This window comes from Pelobates fuscus, chromosome 1 (genome assembly GCF_036172605.1).
Source record: "Pelobates fuscus isolate aPelFus1 chromosome 1, aPelFus1.pri, whole genome shotgun sequence".
NCBI lineage: Eukaryota > Metazoa > Chordata > Amphibia > Anura > Pelobatidae > Pelobates > Pelobates fuscus.
Window position 1 is genome coordinate 176503231 of NC_086317.1, and position 23505 is coordinate 176526735.

Genomic DNA, 23505 nt, shown 5'->3' on the forward strand with positions numbered 1-23505 from the left:
ACCCGATTTCTTTTTTGTACCCTAATGTTTCTTATCTCACTGAAAAACAACAAATAAAGAATGTTTAAAAAAAAAATAAAAAAAAAAATGCACAAGCAATTTACACCCTAAATGGTAGTGAACTAGGGATAACCACACACGAGAAGGATTTGGGAATTGTTATAGACAACAAATTGGGTAGCAATATGCAATGTCAATCTGCCATTGCTAAGGCCAGTAAGGTTTTGTCATGTATAAATAGGGGCATAAATTCTCGAGATGAAAATATAATTTTGCCTCTTTATAAATCGCTGGTAAGACCACACCTTGAATATGCTGTGCAATTTTGGGCACCTGTTCTAAAGAAAAATATCATGGCACTAGAAAAAGTGCAGAGACGAGCTACAAAATTGATAAAAGGAATGGAACATTTTAGTTATGAAGAAAGGTCAAAACATTTCAATCTCTTCAGTTGGAAAAACGGCACCTGAGAGGGGATATAACATTATACAAATATATTCGGGGCCAGTACAAACCATTATCTGTAAATCTATTCATAAACAGGGCTATACATAGGATGCTTGAGCGGCTGTAGGCAGCGCTTGATAAAATGCCTGGAATTTGAATCGCATTGTTGGTTCCGGCACACCACAACCGACTTGTTCTTTTATACTATCCTACGCTTACACTGGATCGTTACTCCTTATACGGCTATGTGCCCCTAACACAAATATATATTGAATGTTTGTGTTGCTTTCATGGTTTAGATTCATGGGCCCCACTATAAAAAAAACATGTCCCCCAAACTATTCATGGTTGCTCTTTTAAGAGCATCTTCATAGATAAACTCCTTCTGAGAGCTGGCATTGCCGAGTTTCAAAATACACGTAGTAAATGTAAATTGTAATTGATTAGAGGCAGAGACTCGGCAGAATACAAACTTAAACACATTTTGTAAATGCTCATGTCTTATTTGAACTGATTAATTGCCTTATTTTTTAAAATAATCCTGGATCTCCTGTACCCTATGTGTTCTCTAACACTTAACTTTTAGTGCATATTTACCAGCTTTCTGTTCTAAATGTAGTTTTCTTTTGTCCGTGCATTGGAGTTACTGATACTGAACAACTTAAAGAAAAAATTTAGCATTAGGAATAAAAAGCTTTTTTTACTATCACTATAGTACCCCATTACCGTACTCCTTTCTAGGTCCCTCTTAGGTGCTATTAGGTTTCCTCGGCTCAGCTTAACTCTACTCCCCTAGTGACAGCACAAAGGTGGTATAACCTCTTCCTCTGATGTCCAATCCAATGCTCCTCAAAAAGGACTAAACGTATGGCGAGTGCGCATTTCATTTTCCCATAGGAAAGAGTTGAGTGAACCGGACATGGACACTGCACCCAGACCTTTTCATTGAGATTTTATGGTTTGTGACTTTAGTGTACCTTTAATTTTGCACATACCTCAGTTATGCAGAAAACAATGCTGTGATGTAGTAAGGATCTAGAAGGACTGTGTACCACTGTGTCTGTCCACACCTATATCTTGGTGTCATGTGTGTTAAGAGGAATACAGCTAGAGACTGTTGTACAGAACATCTGGACAACTTGACTCGTATAACTCCTAAAGTTTGCTTTCTAAATACATGCTTGTCCAAAATGTCCTTATGTTATATAATAGAGAACTGTAATTGAATTATTTTACTAACCATGCTTTGTTCATACAATCACAGTGATCTTATCTTTGATTTATTTTAAGGACTGATGTGTTGACTTGCACGGGTACACAAGTTCCAAAACTGTATAAAAACTGGAATCCTCCTTTATTAGGAAACCTGCCTGATGATTTTCTGCGCATCTTACCACAGCAAATGGACAGTGTTCAGGTAAGGGTAGTGGATTCTTTGAAGAAGTAAATATATTATATTATATTTATTCATTTACTGCACATTATCATTTGTAAAAAATAAAGTGAACCGAATAGCAATGCCAAATGAATAATAGAAATGTGGCTTTTGTGGCCTAAATGAACACCATTTTACATTTGTGAGAGAGAAAGAGAAGTTACTAATGCAAATTAAATGTTTAAATGCTTAAATTTGTTATCAACCTGGGTAGAGTTAAACCGACAATTTTTCCTGGTGTCAGGAAAAACAACCTTCAGTCACTTACCTACAATGGGATGAAAAACAAAAAAAAGTAGAATCCGGACAAGCCCAAGTTGCGCGTCAATATCTGCGATCTTTTTCACATGGTGCATACAGTCCACAGATGGCTGCCTATTTCGAGGATTACTCACACTCCTCGGAGGACTTCACCCTGACTTAGAGCCCTGGTGGATTGCTCCCTTTGATCTTACCGCAGACTGCTCCCAAGTACCGGTGACTGCAGCAACATTAAAAGGCATGCTGGGGGACTTGCAGAAAATACTCCAGCCGGATGTGGCCCAGCTTCACAACGACCTCACTGGCCTAGTTGGTCGCATAGGGGCGGTGGAAGCCTCCTCAGACAAAAACACGCAATCAATTACAGAGCTCCAACTTGAAATACAGATGCTCAATATGCAGCAAGCCAAGCATGAGCAGCGCTACGTGATTATTGAGGACCACCGACTTAGCAACAATCTGAAGATCAGAGGGGTCTCGGAGGACATCTCCGCAGCGCAACTCCCACACCTAATGTGAAGATTAACGTGAGTGCTGTTGGCACCTAAGCAAGCCAGAAATGCCACTTTAGACGTCTTCACAGTCTTCATGGATCCAAAGCTCTGGAGGGAGCCAGGGACCTCGTGGTGTGGTACCGCAGCTCTGCAGATAAGGTAGCTGTCCTAGCATCTCTCAAGGGGACGACTTTAAGGACATGACCCTGTCCTTCTATGCAGATCTGTCAGGTGATTAAACAAAATTAATAGACTAAATCACCCTTATATTGACAATATCCCTGACGGGGGTTAGTCAGTGGGGGAGGTACCAGTTCCACCCAGGGCTTAACCCTTATAGTAAAGATATAAATCAGGAAAAACGCATGTGAGAATCCCTGGTTTGGTCTCTCATAAAACAAAGTAATTGATTGAATGCAATGTCTTCAACAGTAAAAAATGTGTGCGCGAAGATTGATAACAGGCTTTATTATCCCGTTGACAAAAATAAACATAAAACTGACAGTTGTATCTATATGCTAATTAGATATATAGTGATCCTAAAAATCAAGACAACAGGTGATAAAGTGTGTGTGTGTGTATATTCCCTATTCGTACAATAAACATCCCTTCAAAATCATTTCATGATTTACAATGTCCAAATAATCTGGAGCAGTCGTTGAAAAAGGAGAGGGGAGTTTCATTGAAAAAGACAGTATTATAATAGGGAGAGATCACCTAAATTGTCAATTTGCTATAATGGTAGTACAATAGGGTTATTGGAGTAGAAAAGTATACAAAGCGAAATAATATTGGAAAATCTGGAGAGATAGGAGGGAAAGGGTTAGTAACTTTAGACACTGCTTAGGTAAGTATGACGGTAATCAAAGGAATCACATTTTCTGGAGGCTTAAAAGTGCCTATTTCTATACATATATGCTGCTCCCTATCCTGCAAAAGTCCACTTATCTATAGTCTGGACTATTAAATACAATCGCCAAAATCTCTCAATTACTGCTCATTCAAGGGAGCAAAAAAAACAGAAATAAGTATAATCTCCTGCACCTACACAGGTTCTATTAGTGCCTGATACTGATATCCTATAGCACCTTTATGGATGCTAATGGTATAAGTCCCTGTATAAACAGCTGCAATGGAGTCTATCTCCTAGTATACATGGGTAAACCTTAATTTGACCCCCTGGAGCATCCTCACAATAATTAAAAACAAAAACAAAAGTGGTGATCGAAGTTAATGCATAGTGAGTAAAGTGCTAAGTGAAAAAGTAAAAATAAAGTCCTAACGCACATTTCGGTGCTCTAATGGCACCTTCGTCAGGGGAGTAGCTTTCAAACTGAAAGCCTTGAGTTTTAAATTGTTATCGATCCCACCTATTGTGTCTCATGTTCCATCCCCCAAAATTACATAATTGTCTAGATGGGTGGATTTTGCAAGTTTAACCCAGTGTTGTAGTTCCGAGTAAGCAATGAAGTATGTGATTCTCGGGCGGAGTATATACTTTAACCCTTAAGCTTATCATTTATAGGTAGTTAGAATAGATAGGAATATACTAATCAGTTATATATATTTAGAAAAAAAGGCTTGCACTCACGGTCTTGAAAAAGTGAAACAAAGATTTCTTTATTCAAATAGTTGCCATCACATAGTAACACCAACGTTTCAGCCCTCGTCCGGGGCTTTCTTCAGGATGAACTGACAATGTTAATCTGACTGCTCCCACCTACACTTCCCAACTAACACTACCACAGCTACCCGCAAACCAACAAGGCACAGGCAACAAGCATACAGAACACACAATAGCTCACACCACCAAAACAGCTGACCAGAACTAGCGAAGGCACACTCAGCCCCTTCGATAACTCTAAGGAAGGCACCTCTCCATGGGTACTCTTAGACCACCTAATGGAGCTACGACACCACACAAATGCCTCCAATATCTCCACAAGGGCCCTTGTGAGAATCTGGGGACGGTGGTGTGGCCGACACCGGACAAAAGGGACAATGACACTGTATGCCGCCGTGAAGGTTAGCACAGAAAAAGGGTAGCGGTACAGGAGTGGGAGGGACATGCTTCCACCATAACCCACTAATCCTGCCTCACATTTAGGCTACACTCCACACCAAAGAGCAGTGGCCGTGACCCACATCCCCTGCAGAGAAAAACGTAACCGCACTGCCAAATGCATATTAGGCTGCAATTCCTACAATCCCATAGGTTTATCGATCGCTCTCTGAGGGGTCATTAGCAAAATTACAGCTTTCTTACCCTATGCATACACCTACCGGCATACTCTTCACGTAGGGCAACACGCAACTAAAACACACAAGCCGTGCACATCACTGTATAGACCGGCATACCTGCCCAACTTAAGCGAGCACTATGCTGGGTTCTCTCACCGCATGACTACCCAAACCGTTTAACGGGCTCATAGCAAATAACCCTTCTGTTACATAACCTCTACGAGGTTAATACCTTGCCTGATACAACCTGTTAATGTTACCTACCTTGGTCTAGACAGCTTATCTGTGCTAGAAGGTGTTATATTACCAGCCGAGACGCATACCCATAACCTTTCACTTAGCCTGAGATTCACACAGCAACAAATACTCAAAATGTTTTTGCTCTTAGTTCGAAAATTTTCTTTTACATGTATAATGCCATACCTGTCGCCTCACATGTAGTGCATGTTAGCATTGCATGTCTTTAACTGTTTGAACATAGTACATGTACTGTTCTTATAAACTTGCCAAAAAAAAAAAAAAAGGGCTACTTTTTGCTGGAGCTACTGTTATGGATGTAAATTAGTGATAGTAGGGGCGTGGTCTGACGCTGGACTGAGATGGCCGCCTAATCCTGTGGCTCCGTCCCTTGATGCCCTAAATACGCTACAACACACAGTACATGGCCTCCATGGGTCGCACGAAACGAACCCAGATGACACCCTCAACCCCTAGAACCCAGGGGGAGACCCTCTCAGCGTCTATCAGGGGGTACCTCCAAACGCCAGCGGTTTTGGCGGCTCGCCTCGAGGCCTCCAACATGGCGCCGACCTCGCCAGGATCCACGATCTCGGAGGCAGGATCTACGCTGGACCAAGAGGAGAGGCTAACTGCACAGACCCCGGACTGGTACGCGCTCTTTGCCTCCCTGCCCAAGAAAGAAGACTTCCAAAAGCTGGTGGACGAGGTGAAGGGCGCACTGCAGACCGAAATCGCATCAGTCCGCACCACGATGACCTCTCTGGAGGCAAGAGTCAGCTCACTGGAAGAGAGAGACTCCCACGCAACAGGCCCGGACACACCCGCCATCCAACAACAAGCAACAAGACTTAGACAACAGGAGTAGAAGGCACAACATACGGGTGCGGGGCCTGAGAGAATCCTCGGACCAAGAAAACCTCAAAATGATACTCACTCGCCTCTTCAACATGCTCCTGGGCCGCCCACCAGACGCCAGAGTAGCAATGGATAGAGCCCACCGGGCACTGCGCCCGCGCCCGCCACCCGACGCCCCACCAAGAGACATCATCTGCCGCATACAAGATTACCAACTGAAAGCTGACATAATGCTGAGAGCACGAGCTGAACGGGCTGGCGATTCGAGGGCCAGCTGGTGGAACTATACAATGATTTATCGCATCTCACCTTGCAATCCAGAAGGGCGCTGAGACCAGTCACGATGGCGCTACAGCAGGAGCGGATCCGGTACAGATGGCTGTTCCCATTCGCGCTACTAGCCCGCAGGGGGAATACAGAGGCGACCATCCGCACACCGAAAGATGTACCGGCCTTCATGGAGGCACTGGGGCTCCCGTACACACGAGTCCTGGACTGGATGAACTGCCCTCTGAATGAGAGAAACACAGGACGCCCTGTCAGCAGAAGATACCTGGCGGAGGGAGAAGCAGGAATGGACATCTCCTCACTTCCCCAGGCCGGTCCGGAGGAAAAGGTGATGGGGCGGCAGGGGGCCTGAACATGAGAGTGGACTGCGGCCTGGCAGCGCTACCCCGTACATAAGTACAGGGTCTGATGTACTGACACTACAAACTTTTCCTCTACCTGTTCTGGACTTTTGATTAGTTTCCTTTTGCTTTTTCTTACCATTTCTCCACAGCTCTAACCATTATCTTTCTTTTTTTTTGTCTTCTTCTTTTTCCCCTTTTCTTTATCCCCCCCTCCCTTTTTCTTTTTCTTTCCCTCTCTCTACATTAATATTGCTATTACCGAATATAACAGTGTAATATGGAGGACGGGGAGGGGGATCCCACAGTTGATGCTGATCCTTAGTGGACTCGCTAACTATTACCGTCAGTATGGTTACCAGGACGACCCGGAGGGGGAGTGGGTGGCGGGGGGACGGACCCATGATCATAGCCCGCATACTCCACCACACATGGCTGCCGGGGTGGGGGGGCTGTGGGGGGAAGCGGGATCTGGGAATGCCAGAGGTAGGGAGGAAGAGAACCAGGAATTGCCCCGGGAGAGCTGGGGACCCCCCAGAGCATAGTGGACCTACGAGCCCCCTTCACTCCGGAGGATCTCTCTGGATAGCCATGTTCACGGCCAACAACCTCAATTCCATACTGACACCGGAGTTCACTTGACATCAAACGAAACTGCACAGGCCCACGGTACACCACTGGGAATCACCATAACCATAGTTAGAGGGACGCACAGAGACCCCCAGAGGGACCTGCCACGGGCTCACCACACCTTAGGGACACTTCATGCCATGGCCCCCCTGCGGAGATAGAGGAGGGTGCTATAAACCACTGACACTAACAAGCAGAGTCCAAACACCAACGGACACTATATCAAAAGGGCGAAGACCCCCTGGAGACCCTAACGTTTGAGACAGCAGGGGCTTCTCCTAGCCACACGCGCAGCCCCATAGGGGGAACACACATAGAGGGGGACAATGAAACACTAGGGACTACACCGACAGCAAATACTGCACACAGACGGAGGAACCCAGATGGGTTCACTCACATCGCTAATCCCATGGAAGACCTGACAGGCCCTCTTTTTAGGGTTTACTTGGTTTTACAAATGTTATCTACTTATTTACTGATATATTCTTTTTTATTTTTTTTATTTTGGGCGACACCAACCTAGGGCATTAGGGACGGACGGTTCTAGTAGACCTCTTGAGAGGCGCAGACGGCACCCCACGGGCGTACTGCCGAGACACTGAGGCTCGAGGAGTAAGGGGCAGACACAAGAACCCCTCCATCGAGCTCAGAGGCACATTGCCCATCTCTCAACCGCCTCGGGCGGTAAATCACGTTCGGCCGGCTAGCCGGCTCTCTGATCCATTACCGACCCCCTTCCCCTCGTTCCCCCTTTCCCTCCCGCTTGCTGCCCCCGCCCCTGTCTCCCCCATCCGTCCCCCCCTGCTTGCCTTCCCGCTGTTCCTGGGACGGCCATCCCGCCCCTTAGGTTCTGCCCCGGAGCCCCGCATCCGGTAGACCACCTAATGCCGCCGAGCCGGACACCCCGTCCCTTCGGGGGGGAGGAACGGAGCGGGACTGGTGGTATACACACTGAATGCAAGGGGCCTGAACTCCCCACAGAAAAGGGCTCGGGCATTGCGAGAACTCAGAGCGCTGAAGGTTTCGGTGGCATTTTTTCAGGAAACCCATTTCCTCTTGACCCAGGCACCGAGGTTCTCCAACAAGTACTACCAAACGGGTTTCTTCGCAAACAACCCCGACGCCAAGTCAAAGGGAGTGGCGATTCTCTTTTCAACAGACGTTCCCTTCCAGACGGGGGCAGAAATGGCAGACCCGCAAGGGCGATACCTCTTCGTGAAGGGCACAATTCACCACGCACAGTTTACTTTCGCTAACGTATACCTCCCGAACAAGGGGCAGAAAGCCTTCCTGAAAGCTACCCTGGAGGCCTTAGAGGCATTTGGGGAGGGTACAGTTGTGCTACGGGGGGACTTCAACGTTCCCATGGACCCCGGTGTGGACACATCCTCGGGCAAGACAACACTCCCGGATCACGTAATACGGGGTACCAAGACCCTGCTACATGACCACATGCTCATGGACTGTTGGCGAACGGTCAATCACGTGACCAGAGATTACACCTCCTACTCATCGGCCCACAACTCCTACTCCAGACTGGACTACCTGTTTATGCAACATCGACATCTGGACAACCTTCTATCGGCGCATATCGCCCCGATGACATGGTCAGACCATGCGCCGGTCCTCATGGCCATTAAACACCCCAGTCCTACCCAAAAGCAATGGATATGGAGACTGAACGAGGCGCTGCTGGACAACCCGGTGGTACACACAGATATCACCAAGGCATTGGAGCAATTCTTCCTAGAAAACGCTACTCCGGAAGCCAACCCATCCGTAGTATGGGAATCCCATAAATGCACGATTCGGGGGCTCTTGATCAAGCACGGAGCGCAACAAAAAAAACAACGTATACATGAAATCTCCGACCTGACGACTCAAATTGCAGCGATGGAGAGGCTACATAAAGACACCCTTGATGATGAAGCATATAAACGTCTGACGGCGGCCAGATCGAGATTGCAGTCCTGCCTCACGTCTCAGATTCAATTTCAATTCCGGCTAGTCCGGAAAGCATTCTACGAACATGGCAATAAATGTGGCAAAATGCTTGCTAGAGCCCTGCGTGCCAAACGTCAGAAATGCTTTGTCCAACAAATAAACTACGGAGGGGAGTGCCGTCGAACCCCTAAAACAATAGCGGAAGCCTTCAAATCCTACTATGCGTCCCTCTATAATCTGCCACCCATGATAGGGGAATTGGAGACGGACACAGGAAAGGTTAAAGGATCTTAACATGTATAGCTTGGAGGAAAGACGAGACAGGGGGGATATGATAGAAACATTTAAATACATAAAGGGAATCAACACAGTAAAGGAGGAGACTATATTTAAAAGAAGAAAAACTACCACAACAAGAGGACATAGTCTTAAATTAGAGGGACAAAGGTTTAAAAATAATATCAGGAAGTATTACTTTACTGAGAGGGTAGTGGGTGCATGGAATAGCCTTCCAGCTGAAGTGGTAGAGGTTAACACAGTAAAGGAGTTTAAGCATGCGTGGGATAGGCATAAGGCTATCCTAACTATAAGATAAGGCCAGGGACTAATGAAAGTATTTAGAAAACTGGGCAGACTAGATGGGCCAAATGGTTCTCATCTGCCGTCACATTCTATGTTTCTATGTTTCTATGTTAAGGGCTCTACATGATAAGAGACAGGAATATGTGGCCCGGCATCTCACAACCACGCTGAGTGAGGAAGAGAGAGAAGCCTTAGAAGCACCCATCACCGCAGAGGAGCTGCTTCAGGCAGTGAAGCTTACAAAGACGGGGAAAAGCCCAGGGCCAGACGGGTTCACCGCACAATATTATAAAAACTTCGCCAAGGACCTGGCGCCCCACTTGGTGAACGTCTTCAACTCTATCAGAGAAGGGGGCACACTGTAACCCAACATGCTCATGGCCCACGTAGTGGTACTACCAAAAGAGGGGAAAGATCTGACGGAATGACGGAAACTCTTTACGAAGATACTGGCTCTCCGCATCCAACCCCTTTTACCGGGGCTTATAAACCCGGACCAGGTGGGATTCATTAAAGGAAGGGAAGCCCGAGACAACACGGTGAAGGTAATCAACCTGATACATGTGGCTCAAAAACAATGCCTCCCCGCGTTGCTGATATCGACGGATGCTGAGAAAGCGTTTGACAGGGTGGATTGGTCCTTCCTCATGATGACGCTCCGGCAGGCGGGCTTTGGGCCCCATATGTTGACATGGGTACAGGCACTTTACAGTAAACCGGCGGCCCGGGTGTGTGTGAACGGAATCCTCTCCCAACCATTCGATATACGCAATGGAACCAGGCAGGGGTGCCCCTTATCGCCCCTACTCTTTGTCCTCGGCTTGGAGCCATTTCTCAATGCAATACGGGGAAATGAGGGCGTAAGGGGCATCAGGGGAACCTGGGGAGAATGCAAAATATCAGCATATGCGGATGATCTTTTGTTTTCCGTGACGGACCCGCACACATCCTTAAGAACGGTCTTACAGGAATTCGATACTTACCAACATCTCTCTAACTTAAAGATTAACTATGAAAAGTCGGAAATCCTCAACATCGGCTGCAATCCAAGTACGATGCGGGAGATCCGGGAGGAACTGCCCCTCCGCTGGTGCAAGGAGGCAATGGGGTACCTAGGCATCCGGATCTCAGCTAGATTACCGAACCTGTTTCGGCTCAACTTCACCCCACTCCTGGGACGCATTAAGAAGGACCTGCAACAATGGACACTCCCACACATCACCTGGCTGGGGAGAATAAATGTCCTGAAGATGAACGCCCTGCCCAGATTCCTGTATCTTCTCCAGACGCTACCGATTGACATACCCAGGGAGTACTTCAACCAGGCGCGAAAGACGTTCACCCAATACGTGTGGAATGGAAAGCAAGCTAGATTAAGATACGAGATCCTCACACAACCAAAACTGAGGGGAGGCCTGGGACTACCGGACCTGAGCAAATACCGCTATGCGGTACATCTACAAAGAATCATAGAATGGACACAAGCGCCCCCGGAGAAAGCGTGGATTGCGCTGGAAGGTAGCTTTGCCAGGGCTCCCCTCACAGCGGTGCCATGGATACCGAGAGGAACAGATAGAATGTACCCGAGCGATCACCCGTCCATTAACACAACAATGAGGGTCTGGCGGGCGCTGAAACAGCGGGGAGACCTGGCACCGCAAGTGTCTCCAATGTACCCTATCACGGGAAACCCACTGTTTGAACCGGCGGACTCTCCACAATTCTTGACATCGCTAGGGTTGCCGAGGAAGTGCAGGCTGAAACACGTAAACAGGGGGGGATAAGTGGTGCCCCTTGCTGACCTGCAGGCACCAAACGCCTCGAGATTCCTGACAAAATTTCGGTACCACCAATTAGCAAACCATGTGAAAGCCATCCCACAACTGGAAACCGCAAATAGACAACTAACGGTGTACGAAACACTATGCGATCAAGAGACCCCCCCCAACACACTGCATCTCTGCCCTCTATCAGATACTCCTTCCCACCAGAGGAGGAAACTGCACCCCATACTTTACCAAATACTGGGAGAGAGACCTGGGACACCCTCTAACAGAAAATCAATGGCAAGACGTCTACCTAAACACGCATAAAGCCTCGATCAGCACTAAATACCAGGAGTCGGGGTACAAGATGCTGACACACTGGTATAGGACCCCGGAAAAACTCGCCTCCGCAGGCTGCACAGATGACCCAGAGTGCTGGAGATGTGACAAGGAACTGGGCACACAATTCCACATATGGTGGACCTGCCTACAAATTAAACCCTTCTGGGGGGAAGTGCACAAAATAGTCACCACAATCACGGACTCAAGCATCGACTTCACCCCCGAGGCCTACCTCCTCCATGTAACCACAATATCTCCTGCGAGATACAAGAAGACGGTGCTGCCGCACCTGATCAACGCAGCGCGAAGTCTCATACCCTGCCACTGGAAACGGAAGACGGTTCCCACTGTGAGAGATTGGATACGCAGAGTGGAGGACATAAGAGAAGCCGAGGAACTCATACTCTCAGCGGCCGGGAAAACGCAGAGATACATCCAAATATGGTACCACTGGATGAGGTGGCTAACGGGGTACGCTGAAGGGGGGCTGGATGGGGTGGAGGAGCTCTGAGGGCCGGATGATGGCCTGGCTGGAGGGAGTGGGGCGGACTCCCGGAACGGTGCGGATGGCAGGCTCACTCCTTGATCCTGCCCTTTGTTGATGTGCTCCCCTCTCCCTTGACCTTTCCCCTCTCCTCCCCCGTTGGTACCCACCCCCGGGGGGGGGGGGGGACGCCTGGGGGGCGTGCCTGACGGACACTCACTCACCGGGGGGTGGGAGGGGAGGCTCCTCAGGGGGTACACGGGCCGAGACGCAGCAACTTACGCAGGGGGATACTGAGAGGGAGGGGAGGAGGGCGGGACACTCAACAGCTGACTGATACATGACTACACAACACACACACGGGAGACAAGAAACACACCTCGGCCGAAACCCAACCCAAACCCTATACTAGGGTGCCATTCCGAAACGGCTAAGCTCACTATGGAGGAGGAGGGCGACAGGGACAGGGGGTAGGGGGCATAGGCACCCGAAGGAACAAAGGACGACACGGAAAACCCGCGCTAAACGGGGAGGAGGCACAAGTTTTAACCACACACACCATCAATAACTAGACAACACGGACGCTACAACACACTAGCGACACTACATATTAACTTCCCCTAAGAACACAAAAAGGGGGGAAGAGAGTCCAGGCATCTTCCCCCAGGGAGGAGAAACTTAGGGGGAGATACGCTACTACAGAATCCACTATGTGGTGGGAAAAAGCACAGTTCTAATGATTGTTCATGTTGAAGTTGAAGTTCATGTTGCTCAGGACACTAGTTAGGGCAGACACAATTACCGATACGGGTTATATCCTGCAAATGATACATATACAGGAACTGATAGATTCCCAAGAACAAGGTGATAAAAGACGTATGAACAGGCTTTATACAAAGGTGAAAAAATATAAAAAAATCGTCTGACTGTAATACCTAACGACATGCACAATACTGTTCAATGTGGAATTTGCCCAGATAACCCTTGTATGTAACTGCATATGTCAAAAAATAAAAGCTTTAATAACTAAATTAGTGATAGTAAAATGTCTATTTACTGTGTATACCTGTATTTAATATTTACTCAAAATGGCTGCTAGAGCACCCCCTCCCACCGACTAACTACCTTGTGTAACAATATGGTGCCTACATCCGGAGTAAAATCCCGGGATGATGGTGACATCACGCCTCATAGGATGTGCACTAGATAAGACACTTAACACCTAACCATTTGAAGATGTATTCTTTCTGTTATCTACATTTTTGCATATGATGTATTTTTGCCTTTATAAGGGGCTTGCCGCCCCCCTGATTAAACATTCCAATTTTTTTCATTAACCCTACCTGTGTCTCAGTGTGATTTACTTCAGAGCGTGCACGCACTTGTTTTAACAATTTGGAAGGGAGCAGATACTCAAATAAACACTTGGTTTGATCCACAACACTTATGCTCCTTGATTGCACTCATGGCTCATGTGAGCACCTACTGTTATTATCTGATATGTATGTATTACTCAAATGCCTCAATAACATAAAGAATTTATAAAAATTAAAATTGGGCAGACTAGATGGGCCAAATGGTTCTTATCTGCCGTCACATTCTATGTTTGTACATGGGCATTGACTTCAAATGTTTCCTCATGTAAACTATTCTTTTGGTTGGGAGATCCTTAGTAGTGGTGATCTCTAAGCAGGTAGAACAGAACTGCAGCTATGGACTGTCTCACTGCTGAATTAAAGGTATGATAACTCTTCATAGGGGGGGAGCAGGCCTTAAATCTACACTGAAAAATGCAACACTACTCGTCTGTTCTAAATGTCTGTTCTAAATGTCTGTCTATTAAGCATTAAAAGATATTTGACTGTTTTGTATATTTGATTATAATTTTTTTATCTTAACATTGTTTTAGCTGTCACACGGTGGAGCATCTTCCTTATGTGATGAAAGCAAAACAAAAACAAAATCCATGGGCAATGAACGGAATTTAAATCAATACCTGCACGATGAACAGATTGCCCTCTTCCTGCAGAATGAAGAGTTTATGAGAGAGCTTCAAAGAAACAGAGAATTTCTTCTTGCATTGGAAAGAGGTAAAGGCTCCGATTTACTATGCTACAAAATGTAATGAATATGTAAAAGATTCTGTATAACAATAGAGAAACAAAACTAGCTTTTCATGTAATATTCACCGGAGTGAATTTCTACTTGTCATGGCTTAATGTTTATTCGCCAATGCCTAGTGGGCAAATATATTGTCCATTGCCCTGTTAGAGGCTCAATATCCATAGAAAAGTAAAAAAAAAAAAATAATAATAATAAAAAAAATTAACGCACTCTCAATCTTATAACTTCTTAAACTTTTATTCCAAAGTAATTATCTTTTCAGTTTGCAAATTTCTTTAGAGCCATAAAAATATACTATGGATACTAACATATACAGAAAACTTACTGAATTTATCCACATCTAGTGTCTGGCAACCAGCTGTTTCCATTGCGCATGTCCCACTGTGTGGACATGTACAAAATTTTTGTACCTCGGTCATTATAGTAACTGATGCATGCCCAGAGAACTATATGTATGTGATTTTCCTTAATTACACATCAATTATTCAAAGCCTTGGACTGCAGAATAATCCTGGTATTCAATAAACGATCTGTCCAACAGAATTTAGAAAAAACAACCTTACTTCAACTCCTATTATTGTAGGTTTTTCCATTTGTTAGGCAACCAATACAACACATAACCCAAGCAACTGGGTGACTCACACACCAACTATCAGGGTTATGCACTAATAATTTCCTAATGGCTCCTTGCAGAATAGGGCAAAAACCCCTGGAAGGGGACATTGTTATGTGTCATCCACCCCTTGCATAGGGAAAGTATAAAGACGGGTGTAGCCAATAAAGTTGTTGTTGTTGTTGTGGAACTGTGTCGTCCAGTTACTGGGGGAAAATGGGTCTCTACATTCTCTATAAGCGGAGGTAACCAGTTGGGTTACCTAGGGTCCGCCACAACTGGTGGCAAGCGGCAGGATCCAACATCCCAGCCAAAGAGACCCATGGACTATCAGTCTCTGAAAAGGCAAACACTACATGATTTGTGTGAAGCCAGAGCGATAACGGCTGGCAGTCACAACAGGGCGGAACTGACTGCTGCCTTCATGGAAGACGACCATACATGCAGACAGTGGCCGGAGAAGATGAAAAGCACAAAGAGGTGGCCTGGCACCTGTCGTTGTACAAAGAGACCCCCTCAGAAGAAACCATGAACAGGATCATCTCTGACGCACAAACATACGCCCTCTCCAGGTACAACGGAGCATCCGCCACACGACCAGACGGACGGGGGGGCGAGGAGAGGTCGCCGGCAGTCAACCAAACCGACTGGGTAGCCATCTTGACAAGTAAGTTGTCTGGGAAGGCGGCGGAAAGATAAAGGGCTTGTAACGAATGCTGGTATTGCAGATACCCGTTGGTCTGTTTCCTCCTGAACTGTTAGAGGCTGAGTGATTATAGCTTGCAGTTCGGGTGTTGATTCGAACGTTCTCCAGATGAAGTACAGCATCCAAGTATATTCCCCAAGCAAATCAGACGGATACCCAAACATCAGCCTAGACTAGATAAAGGGTAACAGGAATGGTTTATTCAGGCCAACCGCTCGGTTTATATGCTGTTACAAATGTACAGGGTTTACGTTGACATATTCGAGCGGCATTCCCCACTGGACCTGAGAGGGGACAGTGACAAACTACATTCTGCAGTTACATTGGCTATCCAGGACACTCCTACATACAATAATATAGTCCTTCCTCTGTACTGGGGAGATAATTGAGTCAAGCACTATACTAAACTCAATTATCTCCAAACACAAAAAACACAAATAGAGTGTCTGATTTTAGTTCAAGACAGTCGACGACCAAGTCCCGCTGCCTCTTTTCGTACGAAAAAGATCTCCGCTGTTTACACGTTGCGTTCGGCTATACGAACGGCCGTCACCGAGAGAGAGCACTTAAATTGCGGTATCCTTTGTAGTTAATTTGCATGGGGGTGGTCGGTGTTCAGTATCTACTGAATGAGGAAAATCAAAGGTAATGATACAAAAGGTGTAGTTTCTTCACAGGGCTGTACCCGAGGAACAGCTCCAGGAGTACCCCTATGTCAAGGAGATACTCTGGCCAGGTATGCCATCACCCCAGAGGCATAACCCTGGAAGTTCAGGGAGACCAAGAAGGGAGAGAAGTTACTCCCATGCAGAGTGGGCATGCCGCATCACCAGGGCACAAGTATATCAACTTTGAACAGGCCAAGTCCCCAGAAGAGATCCTACAGCTCTTCATGTTAGAACATTTTTTCAAGGGGCTCCTCAATGAAGTGTGGGAGTGTGAGAGAGACCGGTAGACTAAGACCCTCACAGAGGCAGCGCAGCAGGCCAATGACTTTGCTGATACTCGGCAGCCCCAACGCCCGGCTGCCATTGTGACCTACAGACTACCTGTCCGCTCTACTGCTCCGACCTACCCTTCACCAAGAAACTCACCGACGGCGGGGACCCACCCAAGGGTACCCCCACAGACTGGCTCCAACTGCTACCACTGCTGTCAGCCCGGCCACCACAAAAAAGTGCCCTCAACTCAGACCCCAGTTGTTTCGCCCTGTGGTCGCTCAACCCCCAAGAGCAGCTGCCCACTACTACCAAGCTAAACCCCTGAAATCCCCCCTAAAGACGCCTGGATCCGCCTGCACTCAGCCAACCCCTACCAAGCTGCCCACGACAACTGAGCTCACTGGGCGAACCGGCCAGGGGCTAAGGGACTCCAGGGCCACACTAACCCTGGTGCAAAGCCGGCTCGTCACTCAGGTCGAGAGAAATGGAGGAACCGTTGCTGTCCAGGTGGCGGGGAGGAGGGGGGGCACATCTACCACCCACCTACCTATATGTCCATCTGGATTGGGGCACCGGCGATCGAAAGGTGGAAGTCGAACTCATGGAGGAACTCCCCGCAGAAGTGCTGCTCGGTGACGACCTGGGCCACCTCACCTCCACCTATGTGCCCTTGACGAACACCTAGGAGAGCTACCCTGTAACGACCAGGCAGCAAGCCCGCACCACTTAGGATGGCTAACACTCCGAGGCTCAGGTAAGCACACGTGCCTCTTTCCCGTCCCCCATAGGCAAGCACCCAGGGTAGCCCCCCCTATCCCTGGTCCATGTACTTGGGCCACCTGTACTAGCCACAGAACCCCGGGATCCTACCCCTGCCCTGGTCCCCATACTCTGGGATGCCCTGACTGAATTCAAGAGTGAAATGGCATCCAACCCTACTCTCTAACCACCAGGGATCCAAACTGTTGGCGTATTACCTATGTCTGATTTGCTCATTGACTTTACCGTTATGCAGAAATCTGTTTGGTGAATTCCACTACGTCCTTGTTATTGTATGCTCATACTCTGGCTGGGTAGAAGCCTGGCCCACCAGAACAGAAAAAAAAAACTAAAAAGTGGACTATATATATATATATATATATATATATATATATATATATATATATATATGTGTATGTATACAGTTGCAAGTAAAAGTAAAAGTATGTGAACCGTTTGGAATGATATGGATTTCTGCACAAATTGGTCATAAAATGTGATCTGAACATCATCTAAGTCACAACAATAGACAATCACAGTCTGCTTAAACTAATAACACACAAAGAATGAATTGTTTTTATTGAACACACCATGTAAACATTCACAGTGCAGGTGGAAAAAGTATGTGAACCCCTAGACTAATGACATCTCCAAGAGCTAATTGGAGTGAGATGTCAGCCAACTGAAGTCCAATCAATGAGATGAGATTGGAGGTGTTGGTTACAGCTGCCCTGCCCTATAAAAAACACACACCAGTTCTGGGTTTTTCTTTTCACAAGAAGCATTGCCTGATGTGAATGATGCCTCGCACAAAAGAGCTCTCAGAAGACCTACGATTAAGAATTGTTGACTTGCATAAAGCTGGAAAGGGTTATAAAAGTATCTCCAAAAGCCTTGCTAGACAAATTGTCTATAAATGGAGAAAGTTCAGCACTGCTGCTACTCTCCCTAGGAGTGGCCGTCCTGTAAAGATGACTGCAAGAGCACAGCGCAGACTGCTCAATGAGGTGAAGAAGAATCCTAGAGTGTCAGCTAAAGACTTACAAAAGTCACTGGCAAATGCTAACATCCCTGTTAGCGAATCTACAATACATAAAACACTAAACAAGAATGGATTTCATAGGAGGATACCACAGAGGAAGCCACTGCTGTCCAAACAAAACATTGCTGCACGTTTACAGTTTGCACAAGAGCACCTGGATGTTCCACAGCAGTACAGGCAAAATATTCTGTGGACAGATGAAACCAAAGTTGAGTTGTTTGGAAGAAACACACAACAGTATGTGCGGTGAAAAAGAGGCACAGCACACCAACATGAAAAACCTCATCCCAACTGTGAAGTATGGTGGTGGGGGCATCATGGTTTGGGGCTGCTTTGCTGCGTCAGGGCCTGGACGGATTGCTATCATCGAAGGAAAAATGAATTCCCAAGTTTATCAAGACATTTTGCAGGAGAACTTAAGGCCATCTGTCTACCAGCTAAAGCTCAACAGAAGATGGGTGTTGCAACAGGACAATGACCCAAAGCATAGAAGTAAATCAACAACAGAATGACTTAAACAGATGAAAATACGCCTTCTGAAGTGGCCCAGTCAGAGTCCTGACCTCAACCCGATTGAGATGCTGTGGCATGACCTCAAGAAAGTGATTCACACCAGACATCCCAAGAATATTGCTGAACTGAAACAGTTCTGTAAAGAGGAATGGTCAAGAATTACTCCTGACCGTTGTGCACGTCTGATCTGCAACTACAGGAAACGTTTGGTTGAAGTTATTGCTGCCAAAGGAGGTTCAACCAGTTATTAAATCCAAGGGTTCACATACTTTTTCCACCTGCACTGTGAATGTTTACACAGTGTGTTTAATAAAAACATGGCAACATTTCATTCTTTGTGTGTTATTATTTTAAGCAGACTGTGATTGTCTATTGTTGTGACTTAGATGATGACCAGATCACATTTTATGACCAGTTTGTGCAGAAATCCATATCATTCCAAAGGGTTCACATACTTTTTCTTGCAACTGTGTATATACGTATGTATATATGTATATATATATATATATATATATATACCACTTCTTTGTATTGTGTATTACCCCGTCCCAAATCTGAATAGTTGCTTAAAAACCTCCATAATCGGGAATGTGTGCATAGGCAGATCTGGCCCAAAATTTCAGACTTTTGTAGGTACTCTCACATGTTTAGGGCAGCAAGCATAAAATTCCTCTGATGGAACCATGATGGTCTGAACCCAGTGTCCCTGAACCAACCCCAGCCCTTCGAACTACTCCCATCTTTAGGATGTATGGACCAATCTGTCTGCAGAGTCCACCAAGAAAGCACGCAATAATATGTATTGGATTTGTGGCCTTAAGGCCTCCTCTGAACTCCTCAGGATTGAGCCTGTGTATTGGGAACCCTGAAACCTTCCTTTTTCCTCCTCCCCCTCAGGGAGGGCGAGAAATTGGATCCCTGGTATATGAACAGTTCTTTTTTTTAAATTAATTTTTAATTATTTTTATTAAATTGTTTTCTTTATATGACAAGTACAAATAACATACAAATCAGTTCATTTGAATTAGATTATGTCTATATGTTTAACATATATCAGACATATAAATACAAACATTTATCAAACATATATTGCTACCTCCGGCAGAATCCTAAGTCTATATGCTATCATTTTATATATAAGAAAAAAAAAAATATATGTTTCCATTGCATCTTTATTTCAGTACAGCTCCACCAGTTATGTATGTATGAATCTCTACTCTTTTTTTTCACACCTCCAACAGAAATAATTTGACAAAGTAAACATTCTCGCTACCCTTGAAGGTACCAGATACAACTTGTTAATACGTTTATATTGAGTCTCCTGCAAGCTTATACAATGAATAGCTTTCCTTGTCTCTATTAATGATTTATACCATTCTATATTTGTGATTTGTATAAAGGTACTCCCTAAATAGAGAACCTAATAGGGAGTACAGAGAAAATCGGGTTATAGGGGTGGCAACAAGGGCATAACCCTGCATAAAGCATATAATATACGAAAAAACAGAAAATGAGAGAGAGACCACCTCGTATAGAAAACGGGCAGCTCTCCTTCAAAGCCACCCCAGAACAAACGTCTATAGAAAATAAATAAATTTTATTAGAAATATTCAAATAAGAAATATATACAGTATATACAACCTAAGGACCCATAAATTAATCTTGCCTTAAATCGCAAGGTTTTTGAGGTAAGGATAGTATGTATTAATCACTCTTAGATGTAGCAGTTTGAGCTTTACACAAAGTCAGTGCTAAAGGTGATAATAACAATACAAAATACTATCAAATGTAGCAGTTAAACTAGGAACAAATAAGTGTTCAAGGTTATAACTGCAATACTCATTAAACCTTACAAAAGGTAAAGAAATACACAGTCACTAGCATAGGGTGGAAATCGAAAGGATAGGTGAGATCATGTAGTTTGAGAGGAGAATGCAAAGTAGGAATCAATGTGAAACAGATCCAGATGCACAAAAGCTGGATAAATCAACCTACTAGTAGCTCCATGCTACATGCTCAAAAACCCCCAGCATACATAGCCAAAAAACGATCTCCCCAGTATAGCTTTAACACATTTAAGGGTCAACTAAAGGTCTGGTAAAATCAACAGAAACTTCAAGAAGAAGCCCAACGCGTGTTTCGGCGGACTAACCGCCTTTCTCAAGGGCTAGAAAAAAGTGCATCGATAGAGGTCTCCCCCTCCCTCGTTTAAGTACCTCCTACGAACCTCCTATCAGCTGTCTCTAATCACCATAAGCCGGCCTCGTCCGATCCTCTTAGTATTGCGCATGTCCTATCGTAGCCTCCGCACATGCGCGTCAAACTTAGAGTGTAGAATGTGACAACGTTCAGGACAGAACGGTTAACGTAAATGCTGGGAATAATACATAGAGTGGATTTGTGCCACACTGCATATATATATATATATGTATATATATATAAGTAGACCTTGGGTCTGGGCAGTGTTCATGTGCCTGTCAGAACGCAATCTATCGATGCAGGCACAGGAAATATAATTCCCATTGATTGTATATAAATCGTCAGTAATTAGCCCAGGCAAAAGGGTCTTAAATATTACAATGTTAATGGCACATTAAACTTAGAGTGTACAATCAATGGGAATTATATTTCCTGTGCCTGCATCGATAGATTGCGTTCTGACAGGCACATGAACACTGCCCAGACCCAAGGTCTACATATATATATGCAGTGTGGCACAAATCCACAAATCCACTCTATGTATTATTCCCAGCATTTACGCTAACCGTTCTGTCCTGAACGTTGTCACATTCTACACTCTAAGTTTGACGCGCATGTGCGGACGCTATGAAGGGACATGCGCAATACAGAGAGGTTTGGAGACAATTTTACACTCCAAGTTTGACGCGCATGCGCGGAGGCTACGATAGGACATGCACAATACTAAGAGGATCGGACTAGGCCGGCTTAAGGTGATTAGTGACAGCTGTTAGGAGGTTCGTAGGAGGTACTTAAACGAGGGAGGGGGAGACCTCTATCGATGCACTTTTTTCTAGCCCTTGAGAAAGGCGGTTAGTCCGCCGAAATGCGCGTTGGGCTTCTTCTTGAAGTTTCTGTTGATTTTACCAGACCTTTAGTTGACCCTTAAATGTGTTAAAGCTATACTGGGGAGATCGTTTTTTGGCTATGTATGATGGGGGTTTTTGAGCATGTAGCATGGAGCTACTAGTAGGTTGATTTATCCAGCTTTTGTGCATCTGGATCTGTTTCACATTGATTCCTACTTTGCATTCTCCTCTCAAACTACATGATCTCACCTATCCTTTCGATTTCCACCCTATGCTAGTGACTGTGTATTTCTTTACCTTTTGTAAGGTTTAATGAGTATTGCAGTTATAACCTTGAACACTTATTTGTTCCTAGTTTAACTGCTACATTTGATAGTATTTTGTATTGTTATTATCACCTTTAGCACTGACTTTGTGTAAAGCTCAAACTGCTACATCTAAGAGTGATTAATACATACTATCCTTACCTCAAAAACCTTGCGATTTAAGGCAAGATTAATTTATGGGTCCTTAGGTTGTATATACTGTATATATTTCTTATTTGAATATTTCTAATAAAATTTATTTATTTTCTATAGACGTTTGTTCTGGGGTGGCTTTGAAGGAGAGCTGCCCGTTTTCTATACGAGGTGGTCTCTCTCTCATTTTCTGTTTTTTCGTATATTTGTGATTTGAATATTTAATTAATTTTCCCAGTTTACTAAAGCATTCATTTGATTCTCATTTTTATTCAGATTGATCATACTCAATGCGTTGGAGAGACCTTTATAAACTTTATTTTGGTTAAAAATACTATGTAAATACTCATTGTAACGGATCACCTGGCACCCCGACTGGGTACCTCCGTTGACCGATGCTCCTAGTGCTTCCCGAGGGCTCCTAGCAGTTATGTTGGAGTCTCGCCGTCTCCTACCCACTCTGGACCTACAACAGGGCTCCAGGTTCCAGTGGGTGAACCTCTCGTTCCAGGGGGTGAACCTCTCTTTGAAACAGGAACAAGCTCTTACAAGAGCTTAGTGATTATTCAAAGGAGTATGAAGAGCATAGCAATCCCTTGTAGCAGATTCCCCCAACAAGAGACAGGACTCTAGATTGAGGGTGAAGTAGAACTGCAGGTTTAATGGTACATCTGCTCTTTTATACAGTTTTTCCCCACAAGGTTACCGCCCAGGTGGACCTTGTTGGGCACAGGATATGAAATTCACAATCCAATAAAAACTGTTTTACACTTGAACACTCCCAGTTACTGTACACAAGCCCTCCCCTCTGCCTGTGATACAATTAACAAAGACAATGGACTAACTCAATTAACTATAAGCAGAAAACACATACATTTTTACAAACCCCACAAAGTACCCCAAAATACAACATATCCCCACAATATGTCACATCCACTGAAAGCCCCGATCT

General features: G+C 45.3%; 1 protein-coding gene across 3 annotated transcripts in view; it reads left to right on the forward strand.

Moving 5' to 3' along the window:
• CUEDC1 (CUE domain containing 1) overlaps window positions 1-23505 on the forward strand; it is a 191813-nt gene that overhangs the window by 78570 nt on the left and 89738 nt on the right. For all 3 annotated transcript variants that reach the window (XM_063452985.1, XM_063452990.1, XM_063452987.1), the window contains exons 4-5: window positions 1738-1864; window positions 14260-14440. In XM_063452985.1, the coding sequence (XP_063309055.1) occupies window positions 1738-1864; window positions 14260-14440 (308 nt within the window). The remainder of the gene's footprint in view (window positions 1-1737; window positions 1865-14259; window positions 14441-23505) is intronic.